Source organism: Agelaius tricolor, unplaced genomic scaffold (genome assembly GCF_023055355.1).
Source record: "Agelaius tricolor isolate 1412-34295 unplaced genomic scaffold, bAgeTri1.0.p SCAF_2, whole genome shotgun sequence".
Lineage (NCBI taxonomy): Eukaryota > Metazoa > Chordata > Aves > Passeriformes > Icteridae > Agelaius > Agelaius tricolor.
The window spans coordinates 53,867,709-53,885,888 of NW_027269262.1; the positions used below are offsets into that span (position 1 = coordinate 53,867,709).

Below are 18,180 nucleotides of genomic sequence, written 5' to 3' on the forward strand. Positions count from 1 at the left end.
GGCAGCGCAGCACGGAGGGAGCCGGCCCGGGGCGTGTGTCCCGCTGCCACCGAGCCCTCCCCGGGCCCCGCTCGCTCCCCCCGCCGGGCCCGGCCCACACCCTCCTCGCCGCTGGCCAGGCTGGCCACGCAGGTCTCGGCCAGGCTGCGGAGCAGGCTGTATCCGTGCAGGGCGCTGCCGCCCGCATCGCCGGGCTGCAGGCAGCGGTGCAGCTGGAGCAGGCACTGCTGCACCCCAGCCATACCGCCCAGGGCCCCGAGCAGGGCGAGGAAGCGGCGGGAAGGGCCCGCCTCCCGCCGCTCCCAACGCCGGCCGGGGGGCGCGGGCTGCTGCTGAGCTCGGGCGGGAGAAGCGCTCCGCCAGATCACTCCCAGCCGAATAAGGACCGGCGGCAGGGAAGAGCGTTTCGGGCGCTTTCGTGTCTCTCGTCTCAGGATGGGCTCAGGACACACACACACAGAATGACAGAGTGGATCAGGTTGGAAGGGACCACAGTGGGCCATCTGCTCCAAATTCCCTGCTCAAGCAGGCACACGGCCAGGGTTGCATCCAGACAGTGCCTTCAGTATCTCCAGTAAGAGATTCCACACCCGCTCTGGGCACTTACAGTGCTCGGTCACTGCACAGTAAAGAAGTTTTTCCTCACATTTAGGTGGAACTTCCTGTGCCTTAGTTTCTGCCCATTGCCTCTTGTCCTATTGCTTGGCACCCCCGATAAGAGCCTGGCCCCATCCTCTTCGCACCTTTGCTATAGCTACTGATAGACATTGACGAGGTCCCCTCTCAGCCGTCTCTTCTCGAGACTGTACAGGCCCAACTCCCTCAGCCTTTCCTCATCAGAGAGATGTTCCAGTCCCTTAATCATCTTTATTGCCCTTTGCTGGACCGCTCCAGGAGCTCCAGGTCCCCGTTATACCTAGGAGCCCAGGACAGCAATGCTGGATACAGCAGTGGTTCCCCCTCGTATGCGAATGGGCTGCTCCAACCTCCCCACGCCTGCCCACAGCCCTGGTTTTGCCGCGAAATTCGGCAAGGTGCGGGCGGCTCCACGCTAGGTTGCGGGGGGGGGAGGCGATGTGCCATTACTGGGGGCAGCCTCTGTCTGTATCACAAGTAGTAATCTGCATTATAATTCTTTCTCTAGTGTAGCAGGTCGAGCGGGCCGAGACCCTCACTTCGGCGGTACAGAGGTTTCATCTCCTTCCTCCTCTCCCTCTCGATTCCGCATCCCCCCTTTCTGCCATCGTTGGGCGCTCCCGTTGCGATCGCGCTTCGCCATTGGCCAGAAAGCCCGGGAGAGCGCGCGCACGCCGCTGGCTTTGGCGCGGAGTGCGGCGGTATCTGTGGGGCTGTGCAGGTGGGTGGGGGTCGCGGCTTCCGAGGGCAGGAAGGGGACGGGAACGGGAACGGGAACCCGCCGGTCGGGGCTCGGCCGGTGACGGAGCGCCCGCCGCGCTCATTCTTCTCTCCGACCCCCTGCCCCCAGGTAGGACCGCAGCTGGAGCCGCAGCAGCGCCATGTCGTCGCCAGCCTCCACTCCCAGCCGCCGACGGGGCAAGCGCGGCCGGGGCAGCAACCCCCCGACTCGTAAGTGCTGCGTTGGGAAGGGGCCGGCGGGGTGGGCTCCCCTCGCTCGCCGGGAGCGCTCTCCCATTCTCCGCCTCTGTCCGCCTGGCGCGGCGGCCTGGCTGTTGTAACTCCGGGTCCCCTGTGTTTCTTGCAGCACAAGATGCTCGCTCTCCTCCTTCCCAGAAGCGTCGCACAGACGATTCCACCTCCACCGGGGACCTGCAGCCCATGCCCACGTCCCCGCCCGCCGACGCGCAGAGCCCCGGCGCCGCTGATGCGCTGTTCTCCAGCCCGCCGCAGTTCCGCCACTCCGGTAAGCGGGGCTGGGGCTGCTCCGAGGCTGTGCGGGCCCCGGGGATGCATATTCTACACAGCGCTGGGCCAGATCCGGCTGGAAAACGCTCGACGAAAAAATGAGCGTTATCTCATGTTTCTCATTTGAATTTAGTGTAGTGAACTCTGCAGGAGAGTAGTCAGTGTCTGGGGTGCAGATCTCTATCGTAGTTTCCAGTTAGCGTGGGAATATGCATCAGGGAATATACATTACTTGAAAAAATTTATTTATAGAAAGAGTAATAAAACTGTTAACACAGAAGGAACTAGTTGTTTGCCATAGAAAGCCTTCCTTGCTTTTATACATAGGACTGTTTTTAATTCCAGTGACTGTAAATTGTGTCACTTGCTCACCACCCTCAAAATACTAAAAGAAGTGTTTCATCTACAATTCTGTACGTTTTTATGCTTGAGCTCCAGTGTAGTTTTAAAATGCAGTACTGCTGTAAAGTTTTCTAGGGAAGCTTTGTTTGAACTTGGGATCTTTGAGAAGAGCTGTTAATACAAAGAAAAGTTCTAGGGAGACTGGCAACATCTTTATTGTGTGTTTTGACAAAACACTGGGCTTGACTGATACTACTCATTTTATGACAGAGTTGAAGGACCAATAAGACAAATCCAGAGGCTGAATTTTAGTCTGGTCTAGATGTAAAATGTCTCAATAATAATTACAAACCCCTTCCTATTATAGCCATTCCTCTTGACTTTGACATCAGTTCACCTCTGACTTACGGCACACCCAGCTCCAGGGTGGAGGGTACCCCACGAAGTGGTGCCCGAGGAACTCCAGTCAGGCAGAGGCCGGATCTCGGCTCTGTCCGGAAAGCCAGACAAGTGGATTTACACTCTGATGGGGTAGGTGGATGTCTCACCTCTTGTACCTGACAACTTCTTTTTGAACATATAAATATTTGTATATGCTTAATTTGTTTCCATGCAGCTGGCTGAGGATATAGTAGCAACTGAGCAATCTCTTGGACAAAAGCTTGTTATTTGGGGAACAGATGTTAATGTGGCCTCGTGCAAAGAAAAATTCCAGGTGGGTTTTAGTTCTTCCTCTTCTTTTTAAATGAAATGCTAGTTTGATTTAAACAAATATTAGTTGACTCTGATACAAAGGAGGTATTTATACTGCTAAATTCTGTTAATTTTTCCTGTCTTTCTTTTACCTCTGACATTCAGAGATTTCTCCAGCGCTTTATCGATCCACTGGATAAAGAGGATGAAGACATTGGCCTGGATCTTAATGAGCCACGCTATATGCAACGACTTCAAGAGGTACTTCTAGTGCAGTAATTTGTAATTCAGATTTTCGTTTTTCAGTCTTGCATGCCATTGAGCTAAAGATTTACTAACTTCCTTGCAGATTAATATGGTTGGGGAACCATTCCTGAACGTAAATTGTGACCATCTAAGATCATTTGATGAAAATCTCTACAGGCAACTGGTCTGCTATCCTCAGGTGAAGTAGCGCACTTGTTTTCTGGCTTTCAGATGGTTCTTTCATATTTCTGGGTTTTAAAATTCTTGTTTAAATGCAGCGCATACTGTGTGTGTTTGGTACTTTATTTTACTGAATATAAGTATCTTGTTTCATAGTAGATGATCACAGAAACAGTGAGTACCTCATGCATGCAAAGTTAGCTGGTGAACTGCAATGTCCAGAGTTTTGTACTTCCACCTCTTGCAATACTCATGTGAATGAATAAATATGATCCAAACAGCAGGTTTTGTGTTATGTAGGAAAATGTTTAGCTGGTGTAACTTTTAGTCATTACTGGCTGATCAGCACATAAAATGCTTTATGCATAATTACTTCATTCTGTGATTTAACATGTAAGCTGTTTATAATACAGGAAGTTATCCCAACATTTGACATGGCTGCCAATGAGATCTTTTTTGATCGTTACCCTGATTCAATACTAGAGCATCAAATTCAAGTAAGGCCATATAATGCACTGAAGACCAGGAATATGCGAAATCTAAACCCTGAAGGTAAATTTTTTGCTTACCATGTTAGAAAAGAATCTTAAGCTTTCCATAAACTTAGTGAATACTAACATAAGACTATATAAAACTGTACTTGTGGTCTGTCCAGACCAATATCTTCCATTCATGTCTGTTTCAGAAGAACATGCTTTAAAGCCCTAATGGAGAATAATCTTATCCATAAAGGAAATATCTCTTATCATCAGCCACTTGTGTTCTTATTTCTGGAAGTGCAAAGGATTCTTTCTTTTGTATTATGCATTTATGATTCTTTTTGCTTGAACAAAATAGTAGTAACCTGTCTGTCTACTTACTGCCTAAAAACTATTGTAATGTGAAATTTTGAAGGTTATTTAATTTTTAAGAGTATGAGGTCATGACATGAGTCCCTGTATTTTTGTAGACATTGATCAACTCATCACCATCAGTGGCATGGTCATCAGAAGCTCCCAGTTAATTCCTGAGATGCAGGAAGCATTCTTTAGATGCCAGGTTTGCGCTTTCACCACCAGAGTGGAAATTGACCGCGGCAGGATTGCTGAACCTTCAGTGTGCAAGAACTGTAACACAACGCACAGCATGGCGCTGATTCACAACAGATCCATGTTCTCTGACAAACAGATGGTATGTTGGCTTAGGTAGTGGCTAAAATGAAAGAATTGCTAGTTTTTGCTCCCCCACTCTCCTAAAATCATCAACAGCATGAGTTACGTATCTTGAGATTGAATGCTTTGAAAAGAAAAAGTGTTTTGAAACATGGAAATGGGTGAAAGAACTCAGTGAAACAGTAAGTCTACTTTAGAGAAGAAATGCATTAGGAGGATGGAATTAAGGATGTACATCTTTTAATGCTTCTGTATGGAAGCCCCTTTATATACAGTATATCCCCTTCTGTCTAGACTAGGGGAGCCTTGTTTGTAGCAGCTTTTTATCCATACTAGTAGTAATACCAGAATTCTCATTTTCATAATCTCTTCTAATCAGCAGTCAGTTTTGCTGTTTGTGTGGGGATATTTTGTTCCTAAGCAATGTTGCTGATTGAAAATGATGCTGAAGACTGTATTAATACAAAATGCTGTTGTATGCTCTATGGAAAAGCTCTGCTTTTTTGCAACTGAAACTTAAATGGTGTTTTTGCCAGATCAAACTGCAGGAGTCTCCTGAAGATATGCCAGCTGGACAGACCCCACATACAGTGGCACTCTTTGCTCACAATGACCTTGTTGATAAAGTTCAGCCAGGTGACAGAGTTAATGTCACAGGTAAAATTTGGTTTGAGTACTTCCATTTTTCTTTTTCATTGATCTGAACTGTGGGTAAAGGGACCTGATGGGATGCACTTCCAGGTGCTGAGGGAGTTGGACACTTCCTTTGCAAGGCCACTTAGTTATCTTCAGAAAGTCACAACGATTGGCTAAAATACTAGGAAAAATACTAGGAAAAAAGGAAATGGCACTCCCTACAGTGAGGAGGAGACCTGGGGAACTGCAGGCCAGTCAGCTTCATCTTGAGCCCTGGGAAAGGTGATAGAACCAATAATCCTGGAAGCCTTTTGTTATTGGGACAGTGTTCTACACCCTCAGCAAACTTGCAGACAAAAACAAAACTGGAAGGAAGCAGTGCTTGATGGACCATGGCTGTGGTGCCAGCATTCTCCTGGGCTGTATTAGGAGTGTTGTCAGCAGGTTGAGGGAGTACTGGGTCCAGTTGTGGGGTCTCCCAGGGCAAGGGAAACATGAACGTACAGGAGTGAATACAGCAAAGGGCTACGATGGTAACAGAAGCCTTGGTCACACATGGAAAGGTTGAGAAAGCTGTGGCTGCTCTGCCTGGAGAATAGAAGGCTTGGGGGAATCTTAGCAGCATATTTAGAAACACCTGGTTAGGTGTGGGTGGAGGGGTGGTAGTGTCAAGAAGACAAAGCCAGATTCTTCTTAATGATGCCCAGTGGCACACAGAGGGCACAAGTTGAAATACAGGCAATTCTGGTTAAAAATAAGAATTTTTTTACTGTTTGTGTGGTCGAGCCTCATCACAGGTTGACTGGCAAGGCTGTGTGGAGTCTTTGTCCTTAGAGGTACTCAAAACCTGATGGGAGACAGCCTTTAGCAAGCAGTGGACTCCAGCTGACTCCAGTTTGACCCCATGATGAGGCTAGACATCCCCAGGCTGTCTGACCTTGACTCCTTTATTCTGAAGCTGTAGCTGAAGAAGAGACAGTGTCTTAAATAGTGTCTGCAGTCAGGAGAGTGATAAAGTAAGCCTTGTGATACTGCAGCAACATATTATAAATCACTTTGCTTAAAAACAACTGCTGTAAAAAAAAAAAAACAAGCTGTTTGAAATGCAATAGAAAACTCACTAAACTTGGCACTTTAAAAGAGGGGGAAAGGCTGACTGGAGTGGGAATTTCAAAGGCAGCAAGTCTTAGGTTTTTTTCAAAAATGGTTTCATTGTTGAGAACACTTTTGGTACAAATGTAAAACATGTATGTCTATCTGCAAAAATGGGTCTAGGTGACTTAAATATGGCTTCTACATGACTTACATTGAGAAATTAGAGGACAAAGTACTTAGGCTGTTTAGAAAAGCTCTACTCTTCCTGGGAACTTGTAAAATTTTTAGGGTTTGGAATGAGTATGTTTCTCCATATCTAATGCTGTGGTTGAAATTTGTATTTAGGTATCTACAGGGCAGTCCCCATCCGAGTAAATCCCCGTGTCAGCAGTGTGAAATCCGTGTACAGGACCCACATTGATGTCATACACTACCGCAAGACAGATTCCAAACGCCTGCACGGTGTTGATGAGGAAACTGAGCAAAAGAGGTTTACAGAGGAACGTGTGGAATTGCTCAAAGAGCTTTCTAAAAAAGCAGACATTTATGAGAGGCTTGCTTTTGCTCTGGCTCCAAGTATCTATGAGCATGAAGATATCAAAAAGGTGAAAAGTTCTTTATTTCTCTTGCAAGACGTGTATTTTTATGTGTATATATTTGTAGTTACTGTTTGTTGTTAATGTATCTTGAAACTTAAAAATTCAAAAAGCTGTTATCTTGAGCAGTCTTAAAATGTCATGGTCTTGTCAGGGTGGAGTTGGTTATAAGTGTATCATAATTCTTTTCAAGCTATTAAGGAATGTTAATTAAAGGGAAGCTAATTGAAAAGGTAAGAAGGCAGCAGAACTGGGAAAACTTAATTGCAGGATGTATCTTGGACATTTATTGGAAATTCAGATTACTGGTTTACTTTTATCAAAAGAAAGTAAGTACCTGTAACATAGTAACTGTGCTTGCTGAGAAGAGGCATCCACAAGGGAAGAGTGGCTTCAAAATGATATATGGTTGACTCTGAATTATGGAGTATCAAAACATTTACTTGGATGTATCCAGGGACTGTTATCCAAGGGACTCTTCCAAAAGGTGTCAAAGTATATTCCTTTGAGGTTTTTTTAACAGAGTTATACATTATTATTGTTCACAAGTTCCTGAAAGTATAATTCAAAACCATACAATGATTTACTTATGAAATGGGAACATAGTAAAGACAGTTCCTTTTGTTGTTACCTTCTCAACATGCTAATAAAGGCACATCAAGTCTAGGGGGTAGAGTTGAGGAAAACTAAGGACCCTTCATCAAGGGGATTCTTCAGGTTCCAACCAAAATCTGGTTACAACAACATACAAAATTTCTGTCTTTAATGCTTGGAACCATGCAGATGCATTAAGTTGTGTTAATTTTAGCAGTGTTTGTTTTTCATATGTTTCAGCTGAACAGTTGTATTTGCTCTGTTACATCTATACAATTGATAATTTCATTTTCATAGGGTATTCTGCTTCAGCTTTTTGGCGGATCAAGAAAGGACTTTACTCACACAGGAAGAGGGAATTTTCGTGCAGAGATCAACATTCTTCTCTGTGGTGATCCTGGTACTAGCAAATCCCAGCTGCTCCAGTATGTGTATAACCTGGTTCCTCGAGGCCAGTATACTTCTGGCAAAGGCTCAAGTGCAGTTGGTCTTACTGCATATGTGATGAAGGATCCAGAAACACGGCAGCTGGTTCTTCAGACAGGAGCTCTAGTACTCAGTGACAATGGCATTTGCTGCATTGATGAGTTTGATAAAATGAATGAAAGCACAAGGTCAGTTCTACATGAAGTAATGGAACAGCAGACGCTCTCCATTGCAAAGGTAAATGAAACTGAAGTTATTCCTAGGGGATTTTGCTCTTGCTTTACTCAGAGGCTTTCACAATGCAGTTTTTGACAAAAGAATCCACCTAGTAACACTGGTGATCTCATGAAATCGGAGGGAGGTTTTCGTGGCACAGCTGCAGCTGGTTTCAGAAATGTTTTTCCTTTTGACAGGCTGGAATTATTTGCCAATTGAATGCTCGGACATCCATCCTAGCAGCAGCTAATCCTATAGAATCACAGTGGAACCCAAAAAAGACTACTATTGAAAACATTCAGCTTCCTCATACACTGCTGTCAAGGTACTGAACTGCACTGCATGTATCATTTTTAGGGGATGTTACACTTCCTCTTCTGAAAATCATTACATAGAATATAATAGAACTACTGTGCTGTTCACAACCTAATGGAAAACTTTTACAGCACATACACATACTTCAAATGCTGTCCTTGCAATATCTATGTGAGCACAGGAGTGCCTTTTAGTATTTACATGTTGACCTTGAAGAGCAGGTGTGATAAGATCTGTAGGATCTCTTATTTAATTCTATGTTGTTTCATAATCATCTCCTAGAAAAGAGCTGTTCTGAAACTTAGGGTATTGATAACTTTAACAAAAATTCAGGATGCTTTTCTTAGCGCCATAAAGATTTTGAAGTGAAACTCTGATGATCAGGAACTTGGCAGCAGAGGTGGTAGAGTCCTAAAATCTGTGCCTGCTTCTTGCTGTTTTGTAAAATTTATCTGAAGAGGTAGCAGTGCTGGTCAGTCATTTGGGCAATAGTTGTTAGAGCCACGTTTAGTGCTCGCTGACAGAAAATTAAACTACATGCTGGAATTGCATCTTGTTAAGAATTTCCACAGTAACTGGAAATTTGAAGTACACTCATGCTATACTGGATATCCTGAGAACACTTACGGCTTAAATTTCAATTAAGGGCTGCTAGGTTTGAGCAACATCTCAATTCCACAATTTATTGGATTTAACCCTACAAAAATAAATTATTGGCTGGCTAAAAATGCATCATCCGTGTCTGCTTATAGTTGAGACTAGTTGAATATATTGTTTGTAAAATTATAAACCATTTTCTTCAGGATGAAACTGCAAGTGCTTTTTGAATTGTAATTTTGTTTAGTTGCATTTTTGCGGTTGTATTTCAGGGCAATATCTTTAGCAGCAAGTTTCATGCAGTTGTTATGTGTGTGAGATTTTTTGTTTGTGGCAGTTGCAACTTTCTTTTGCGGGGGGGGTGTGGGGTGTGGATTTTTTAAGGAAACAAAATATGTCAGCCTTGAACGTGGACTCTGAATTTTGCAGAATGTACCTTTTGGAATTTCAAAATTTCAAGTTCATAGGGGTGTAAGCAAATTCATTATGTTGTTCTGTACCTTGAGAATTCTAAAATAGATTTTTTTCTGGTGTGAGAAAGCAATTTTTACTGAGAGTAGGAATTAAGTCTAGGAACTCTTACCTGTACTTATTACGTCAAATCTTTCTAACCCAAGTACTTAAATGACAAGAAAGTATACACACTAATACTGGATGTTATCCCATTCAGATTTGACTTGATCTTTTTGATGTTGGATCCCCGTGATGAAGCTTATGACAGACGCCTTGCTCGCCATTTGGTTTCACTGTACTACCAAAGTGAAGAAAAGATGGAGGAGGAATACATGGATATGGCAGTATTGAGGGATTACATTGCATATGCTCGTAGTTATGTAAATCCCAGATTAGGTGAAGAAGCGGGCCAAGCCCTTATTGAGGTAAAGGAATTGCTGCTTAGAATGATCAGAGTCTTTACTGACTTGTCAGAAGTGGTGAGATTCCCTCGTACATACACTATCTACATAACAGCCTTCTGTAAAATCCTTGAAAAAAAAAAAAAGGTCTTTAATGGAAAGAGGGATCAGATAAATCATTCTGCATTCTAATGTTTAGCTTTCACATATGTTGGTTTGGTTCCATCACATAAAACACATTAAAGTCTACCAAAGCAAAATGTGTCATCATAGACAAAGTACTGCTATATAACACTAATCCAGAATTCTAAAGTGATTCAAAACTTGATTAATTACCATGGTTTAATTGCTTTATAATGGAAAAAAAATTATTTGATGCAGACGAACCGTGAAGTGTGTGAGCAGAAATACAGTATTTGGAATGGCTTGCCAAAACTGCTTATATTCTGAAATAAGAGGTGGGGGATGCAGGGGACTGGAAAGGAATTAAGAGGCAGTGAACTGTGTAACCCTGTCTCCCTTTCAGGCGTACGTGGACATGAGGAAGATCGGCAGCGGCAGGGGGATGGTGTCCGCCTACCCCCGGCAGCTGGAGTCCCTGATCCGGCTGGCCGAGGCGCACGCCAAGGTGCGCTTCTCCGACAAGGTGGAGACTGTTGATGTGGAGGAAGCCAAACGCCTCCACCGGGAAGCGCTGAAACAATCTGCTACTGATCCCAAGACCGGCATTGTGGACATATCCATTCTCACCACAGGTTTGTGCTCGCGTAGCGTTAAAGTAGGGCCGCTGTTGGGAATTTGTGGTTTTTAAAATGTAACTTCACCTCTCCTCCTTAGCTGATTGCTAAAAGGTATTTTCTTTGCTTCTCCAAGGAATGAGTGCAACAGCTCGTAAGCGGAAAGAGGAATTGGCTCAAGCCTTACGGAAGCTCATCCAATCAAAGGGTAAAGCACCATCTTTGAAGTACCAGCAGCTTTTGGATGATCTCCGAGCACAGTCTGATATAGTAAGTTTCCTGCTTTGTTTTTACATTTCCATTAATGTTTAAAAGCATTTTTTCCAAATGAACATTCTTGTCCTCAAATCCCATTATGGAAGGAAATGGAAACGTGAACTATTTGTTAGTGTGACTACAAAACCAGTTCTTTTGCAGACAAATGAGTTGAATTTGCTGTACCTTAGTTTATTCTGGCTTCTGGAATGACCAAACTCAGCTTCAGGGTTCCAGGCCAGGCTTCAATTCTCACATAGAATGAAAACTTCAAATAAAAATATTAGAAAATTGATAGAAAGTATAGCATTTTTACTATGTTTGAAGTATTTTCCCCATCTTTATTTGACTTGCTCCTTTTCTTTAAGGCTGTCACGAAGGAAATGTTTGAAGAAGCACTTCGTGCCTTGGCTGATGAAGACTTCCTGACTGTGACTGGAAAGACAGTGAGGCTGCTGTGAGTTACCCTGTGCTTGGGAGCCTGCTGTCACGACTTGTACTTTGCCTTACTCAAGATAGTGTCAGTCTGCAAGATCTCTGAGAGTTGGGACTATCATCTGCTATGACAGGCATAGCCTTTCCCTGCCAACCAACTGCCATGGTTCCTCTTTGCCTTACTGCATTGCCACTGCAAGATTTTCACAGCTTGGGCTATCATTTGCTATGACAAGGGTAGTCATGATTAAGTGGCATCACTGTCATTATCACTGTCAAGATTTTATGGAAATCCTCATGTCAACAATACTATATACATTTTAGCTAAATGTAATTACTAATATGGCAAGGGCTTTGTGTTTTTATGATGTTTTTTAGAGCATGGTAACAATATTGCCTGTCTTTCCATTTGAATTGTAAAAACTCAAATGACTTTTTAGTAATTGCAATTTTTACTGTTAGTATTGCAGTAAGCTGAAATAAAATTATTTGACTTAAAAAGGACTCTTGTGTTCATTTCAGGTACAAATCAGCATATCCTGTGCTGATTTTCCATCTAGAATTCTGCAATTTTTTTGGAAGTTCTTTCTGAGACCATAAAAGGCGCTCTGCTTTTGGGGGTTTTTTTTGTTTGATCTGAGTGTACTGTGGAAGTATCCTCAATGTAAAAAAGATAGATAGATTCCACTTGAAAATGATATTGCTTTACTTCAATTTTAGGTCTGACTAATAGAGATTACCCATCTTTGGTGTAATGACATATAATCAGTCCTGAAAGAAGAAGGTCTTGTAGCTTGTTTATAATAATATTCCCAAGGGCATGGTATGGGTGATTTTTTTAATAGAAAAATACAAGGCTATGTCGACCTTCCTCAGCTGTACAAAGCAGCATGATTGCTTTATGTCTTTTTTTTATTTAAGTGCAATGAGCAGGTTAGAATCCTTGCATAACTGTTTAAGCCAAACATGAAATTGGATGTTACTGAGAAATATTCCAAACTGTACTCTGCCTTCACTTCATGAAAAAGGAAAAAAAAAAAAAATCCATCTATTTACTTAGTTAAAATGATATTGGATTATTCTGTGTTCATCCTAAAAGAATGATGAGTCTTTCTCTAATCATTAGACATTCCTGAGACAGATGTCTACATTGTCCACACTGCCTACAGTTGATGAGATAAAAAATTACATATCAAAGATCATGATCAGAAAGTTTTTTATAGAACAGGTTTACCACAGCATGTTATGGGGAGAAGAACCCAGTGGCAATACATTGTGAACTGAGAAAATCTTTGCTGAAAATAAGTGCCTACACAGCAGCCACAAGGTTGCCCTAGACTTCTCAGAACAATGAGATTTAGTGTGACCATTCTAGGCATCTACTGATCATACTGAAAGTAGTCACATTTGGGTATGCTATGAATTTTCAGGTAGGCCTCAGCGTTCAAGGGGAAGATGAAGTTTTTTACTCCAGAGACACACCAAGAAATGGAATACTAAATTTTGCTAATTTCACACACATTTTCTTCCTCATCCATGAACAGACTGAAGATGTGAGGAAATAAGGCACACTGTGAGATGCTCAGTTAACATTCAAGACAAATTTAGCATAACTGGTGACTGAGATCTAAAAAGCTGCACTTGCTGTGCAGCTCCTGGAAGGGTCAGGGGAAAGTGCACCATAATGAAACACCAATGTCTGGAGAAAGACCAGAAGAAATTAATAAGACTTTGGGGAAAGTCAGTGAACCACATGGTCAAGGTTACCTCTGAAACTCTAACAGAAATGTGCTTTCAGGTATGTTAGAGGCATCAGCCTCTTAAAGGCATCTCTGCAAAATGGGAGTAGGAGAGAAGTCTGAGGAGCTCAATTATAGCCTGCACACAGGCCATAGCTAAAATGCATGGATGCTGTAGTGTGCTTTCCAGGACAAAGACTTGGGAGGAAAGAGGTGACACCTTTTAGCTGTAAACTTGATCCAGCTCATACTACAGCTTCATAAAGATCATTAATGAAAGAAGATCCCATATATCTCAGGAGGGATCACAATCGACAGCTGGGGAAGAACAAGCATTCTGAAACTATTTCTACTGTGTGATCAAGACACATTGATTCAGGTCTCTGACCATCATTCATCCATTGTGTGCTGATTTTGGATGCTGTACAGTTAATTTTCTTCACTGTGGCTGTTGTGGGGATGTATTTTAAATTTGTGCTGAACACAGAGTTGATAATACAGAGGTGTGTTTGTTATTGCTGAGCAGGGCTTGCACAGATCCAAGGCCTTTTCTGCTTCTCGTATTTCCATGCTGGCATGGGAGGTAGAGAGGAGACAGCCATGACCAAAGGGATATTCCAGACCATACAACAACATGCCCAGTATATAACATGGGGGGAAGGAGGAGGAAGGCGGGGACATTTGAAGTGATGTCATTTGCCTTCCCAAGTAACCAATACGTGTGATGGGGCCCTGCTCTCCTAGGGATGCTGGACACCTGTCTGCTCATGGGAAGCAGTGAGTTAATTCCTAGGTTTGCTATGCTTATGTGCATGGCTTTTGCTTTCCCTGTTAAACTGCCTTTATTTCAACCACTGAGCTCTCCAGCTTTTACACTTGTAATTGTCTCCCTGCTGGTGGGGGAGTGAGTGAGCAACTGTGTGGGGCTTGGTGACTGGCCGGGGTTAAACCACGATGCATTGTTTTTCATTAGGCACGGGAAAATGTCATACTGCAGAATTCTCTTCCTGCTCAAATTAACTCAACACTGTTGAGGAAGTCAACTGTTACAACAGAGGATTGACCTATACAGTTATATAAGCCTGATTTACGTAGTAAAGGCAGAGGAAGAAAAGGAAGAAGGAAAAAAAAAATCAGTTTTACTCTAATGAAAGCAAAACTAACACTTTATTTACGTGAAATAAGTTACACGTTTTGTTTGGTAGTGTGGATGAATTCTTGTGTGGCAAAACACTGGAGAATGCGGGCATCGATCCCGCTACCTCTCGCATGCTAAGCGAGCGCTCTACCATTTGAGCTAATTCCCCCCCTTGAGGTTACTGCTGGGATCACAGAACTCTGATCCTCTGAAAGCGTCTAAGGCCATAGCTTCAGAGGTAGAATTAAGTTTTCTCTCTTGTTCTGGCCTCTCTGCTCGCAAAAGAGAACACGTTCAACTTCCATTCCAAAATCATACATTTGTAGTATTTCATTTAGCATTTCCAAATCAAGCAGCAAGAAACAAGGCAAAGTGGAACAGACGTTTTCCAGCTGTCGCATGTAATAATAAAAAACATCTCGTTTGTTACTTGCCGTTCACGAAAGAAAGTATGTTGTGGCATTTCGCTTTCTTGCTGGACGAGTCAGGCTTTATATAAGTAGTGAAGTATTTTTACTCCCACGAGGAGCAAAACCGAGAGTGGAGAATGCGGGCATCGATCCCGCTACCTCTCGCATGCTAAGCGAGCGCTCTACCATTTGAGCTAATTCCCCCCATACACGATGCGCACATCCTGTCGCTTCAGAGTTCAATAGCTAAAAATACAACCTGCACTTTCTGCCTTTATTCTGCTTTTTCACTGCAGGGAGTAACCCCAGGGCAGCCGTTCTGAACATTTAATTACCGCCTGACCTGGAGACGCCCCTGGTTTTGCCCGAGATGACAAAAATACTGTCGTGGTAAGGCGGAGTAATGTGATAAAGCATTTCACGCTAACGTGCACAACAAACCCCTGCCCTGCAGCCTTTCAGTGCCACCTGCCACACACTAGATTTGTCCTTCTCCTACGCTCAGGGAAACCACATCACAGAAAACACACTAGAGCAGCGTGAGGACAATACAAAATTCGCATTTACCTTGATATCCCCTCAGGAGACCATCTAGAAAGCAAAACTCAAGCCTGATTAAGTTAACTTACATCAGTTTCCATTAGTATTGACAAGAAGATGCGTTGAAGTGATCTGTGTTAAAAGAAAGTAAGTGGGCACAAAGCCTTCAAAACTGAGACACTCTAATGTTTTTTTTTTTAATGGAACCTAAGAAGTTTGGGCTATTTTTCAGACATAGGTGAGGAAGTTTTCCCAACCAGGTTAAGAAATCAGGATATTTTACTTGCCATCTTACATGAAAACCTAGCAACACTCAGAATAAATTCATGATCACAAAATGTTGAGAGTTATATAAAATACATGCTTTAATACTTGAAAATAGTGCAGAGATCTTTCCTCACTTAGGCATTAAATGAACTTTTTTCTGTTTCTAAAAAACAGAAGATGTTTCTAAACGTTTTCTAAAGAGTTCTGTTTTGAAAAACGTTCTAAAACATTTTCTTGTGAGCCAGATGGGTGAAGCTTTAGCCCTTTTCAGTGGCAGCAGAGTGAGACACGGTGGTGAAAAACAGGGAAAGGTAATCTGCCTTTTTCATAATGACTCTGCAGAGGGTCGATAAAGAAAACTGTTCCCAGAGCCGAACCTCGTGAAACACGATATGGGAGAGATCCTGGCCACAGGCTGCCAGAGGCCGCCAGTGAGCCTAACATACACATATACCTGTGAGAAGGACTGAAACTGCTTTTGCATATTTGCATATTTCCCCCATCAAGTCTGCTCAAGTGAGGTAGATAAAATCATCTCCAATATAATGCAAGAAGTGTTAAGAATAAATTTTAATTTTTTTATTCTTGCAGAGACTGAAGTTAGGCAGGAGAATATTTGAATTTTAAGAGAATGTTTGCAGCCACAATGTAGTTGTAGTTCCACATCTTGACCTGTAATTGGATTGTAACAGATTTGGAGTACTACCTTACCTAGGACAAGTTATAACTTGCGCATGCTCAATTTTGAAATTTATTTTGTTTTGACTGGTTGCTGCCATCCAGTGGGTTAAATCCTTCAGAGGAAACCAGCAGTACATGTATTGTTGAATTACTGCACACACTTTAGTTTACTAGCAGGACTTAGTCCTCTGCATTTAAACAGAGCATATCAGTGTATCCACTCTCTCTGTAAACTACATTTTCTTTCTTGAAATCCAGAAAGCATTTGATTTAATAGCCTGTGAATAGAGGTTTAGCCATGTACTTCCTACTGCAAAGTCAGTTAGTATGACTACAGGTGAATTTTTCTATTTAAGAAATGTACTTAGTAACCCCACATATTTAAGATGCAATACTATTTGGACAGAATTATCAGTCAATAAATAAAGGTGGACATACAAATAATTTCTAGAATGTAACATAAGAATATATGAATTAATTTTTCTTCTCAAAAAACTAAACATAAACTTTTAAACCACTGTGTTTATCATTTATGTATGTTTAATGAGAAAATGAAGTTGGAAAAGGAACTAAAGACTTGAAAAAAAAGGAGAAGAAAAATCTCACTGTGCTTGAGTGACCTCTAAAAGCAATCTTTCTGAATTTACAAGCCTTTTTGTATTTGTTAGAGATGTAAAAAAAAAATTAGCTCTCTCTCCTCGAATAAACGCTAGAGGATGCACTGCTCAGGAAAACGAGTTGTTTCATCCAAGGAACACAGCAGAAAACGCACCTCATAACGCCAAGTGTGTAGCCTGGTTTTTCAGCCATGGCGTTTTCCACGTAAATTCAGGGATGGTCAGCATTGTCCAGCAGGGCGGCTGAGCACAGCGGAGCGCGGTGACCGAGGCCGAGTGCCGCCGGTCTGGCCGCCCACGGCAGGGGGAATTAGCTCAAATGGTAGAGCGCTCGCTTAGCATGCGAGAGGTAGCGGGATCGATGCCCGCATTCTCCACACTTTTCATGGGCTGTGGCGCCACGGCGGGAAAAGATTTTCTTCCGTGAATTGTCCCGGTTTTCTGGTAGAAAATCCTCAGCGGGAAATACAGACCACCTCACGCGGCAAATAAAAGGGGAGAAGAAATGGTAATTGTATAGATTACACCTGTACACTCTCTGAGGGGCAATTTCTTCACGAACCCATCTAAACTAACGCTGTAACGCTGTTACTTTGTGATACAGGAAAAAAAAAAAAAGCTGCTTCCGTCCCTTACCACTGCACCGAATGTGAGCATTTTTGGTTACTTTTTAATGATACGAAAAGTTATTGGAACTGTCTCTGAGACGATGTACAAATTGGTAGGTATCTACAAAAATAATCAGCTCACCACAGAATTAGTGTCTCTCCAGCTACCTTGCACCCGCTGTGGGATGGGCAGGGCACGCTTGTTCCTAACGTGAGTTTCAAGTGATATTCGGTCTCCCACGGTATCATTTAATGCCCTCCTCTAGCCACGAGAAGAAGATAATTTGCACTTAAAAAAAAAATAAAGCTCAGCTCAGATCAACGTTAAAACCTTAAATAGTTCATACTATGCAAACGTGTCTCTCAACGGATTCATTTTAATCCTTACGAAACTGCTCCAGGAAAACGAATCTGAGTTCAAAGCAGCGGCGCAGCAAAAGTGTGGAGAATGCGGGCATCGATCCCGCTACCTCTCGCATGCTAAGCGAGCGCTCTACCATTTGAGCTAATTCCCCCCGCGGGCACCCCGACCCCTCCGCTGCTGATTCATCCCTGCGCTGCCCTCGCTGCCGGAGCCACCGCACACCGCGCTGAACCGTGACCCGCCGCTGGGCAGGCCGAGCCCTCCTCATTCCCTCTGGAAGTCACGGGCAGGCAAAAACAGCGCTCAGCCCCCCAGCGAAACGCAGAAACAATTAGGTCTTCCTGCAAGCGCACTGCTTCTGACAGCCGTAGTGGGAATTTTGCCTAATATAGTATCTGGACTTCTTGAAGCAACAGCAGGCACTTTGTTCAGCGGAGCTGCATCTGGATAACATCCGGGCTTGAGTTTCCAGGCAATTGCAGACTTATGTTCACACCAAAAAAAATTATCACTGCTTAAGAGAAATCTGGATATATTTAAATACTGTATTTTTTCTAAAACAGA

At 43.0% G+C, this 18,180-nt stretch overlaps 2 protein-coding genes and 4 non-coding genes across 7 annotated transcripts in view; 2 read left to right on the forward strand and 4 right to left on the reverse strand.

Moving 5' to 3' along the window:
- Positions 1-261, reverse strand: part of PRKDC (protein kinase, DNA-activated, catalytic subunit) — an 82,897-nt gene extending 82,636 nt beyond the window's left edge. For both annotated transcript variants that reach the window (XM_071419185.1, XM_071419177.1), the window contains exon 1: positions 101-261. In XM_071419185.1, coding sequence (XP_071275286.1) covers positions 101-242 — 142 coding nt within the window. In that variant the 5' untranslated portion in view covers positions 243-261. The remainder of the gene's footprint in view (positions 1-100) is intronic.
- A 1,006-nt stretch (positions 262-1,267) lies between these two features.
- MCM4 (minichromosome maintenance complex component 4) lies at positions 1,268-11,753 on the forward strand. Its single transcript, XM_071419214.1, has 17 exons — positions 1,268-1,357; positions 1,487-1,587; positions 1,724-1,882; positions 2,594-2,757; positions 2,843-2,941; positions 3,085-3,180; positions 3,269-3,364; positions 3,759-3,897; positions 4,295-4,515; positions 5,033-5,153; positions 6,573-6,832; positions 7,715-8,080; positions 8,257-8,384; positions 9,642-9,849; positions 10,352-10,580; positions 10,699-10,832; positions 11,186-11,753. Exons 2-17 carry the CDS (start codon positions 1,518-1,520, stop codon positions 11,276-11,278), a joined length of 2,583 nt encoding a protein of 860 aa, XP_071275315.1. The 5' UTR covers positions 1,268-1,357; positions 1,487-1,517; the 3' UTR covers positions 11,279-11,753.
- Positions 11,754-14,225: 2,472 nt separating this feature from the next.
- TRNAA-AGC (transfer RNA alanine (anticodon AGC)) lies at positions 14,226-14,298 on the reverse strand. The gene has a single exon. It is a non-coding gene; the product is annotated as a tRNA-Ala (tRNA).
- A 372-nt stretch (positions 14,299-14,670) lies between these two features.
- Positions 14,671-14,743, reverse strand: TRNAA-AGC (transfer RNA alanine (anticodon AGC)). The gene has a single exon. It is a non-coding gene; the product is annotated as a tRNA-Ala (tRNA).
- A 2,205-nt stretch (positions 14,744-16,948) lies between these two features.
- Positions 16,949-17,021, forward strand: TRNAA-AGC (transfer RNA alanine (anticodon AGC)). Its single transcript has one exon. It is a non-coding gene; the product is annotated as a tRNA-Ala (tRNA).
- A 673-nt stretch (positions 17,022-17,694) lies between these two features.
- On the reverse strand, positions 17,695-17,767 carry TRNAA-AGC (transfer RNA alanine (anticodon AGC)). The gene has a single exon. It is a non-coding gene; the product is annotated as a tRNA-Ala (tRNA).
- Between the last annotated feature and the right edge of the window lie 413 nt (positions 17,768-18,180).

Bases quoted from the DNA above. Each gene is read 5' to 3' on its own strand.
- MCM4 (XM_071419214.1), top strand. From the start codon at position 1,518: ATGTCGTCGCCAGCCTCCACTCCCAGCCGCCGACGGGGCAAGCGCGGC. The intron at 1,883-2,593 runs GTAAGCGGGGCT...TTCCTATTATAG, and splicing joins GCCGCAGTTCCGCCACTCCG to CCATTCCTCTTGACTTTGAC. The intron at 2,942-3,084 runs GTGGGTTTTAGT...TCTGACATTCAG, and splicing joins CGTGCAAAGAAAAATTCCAG to AGATTTCTCCAGCGCTTTAT.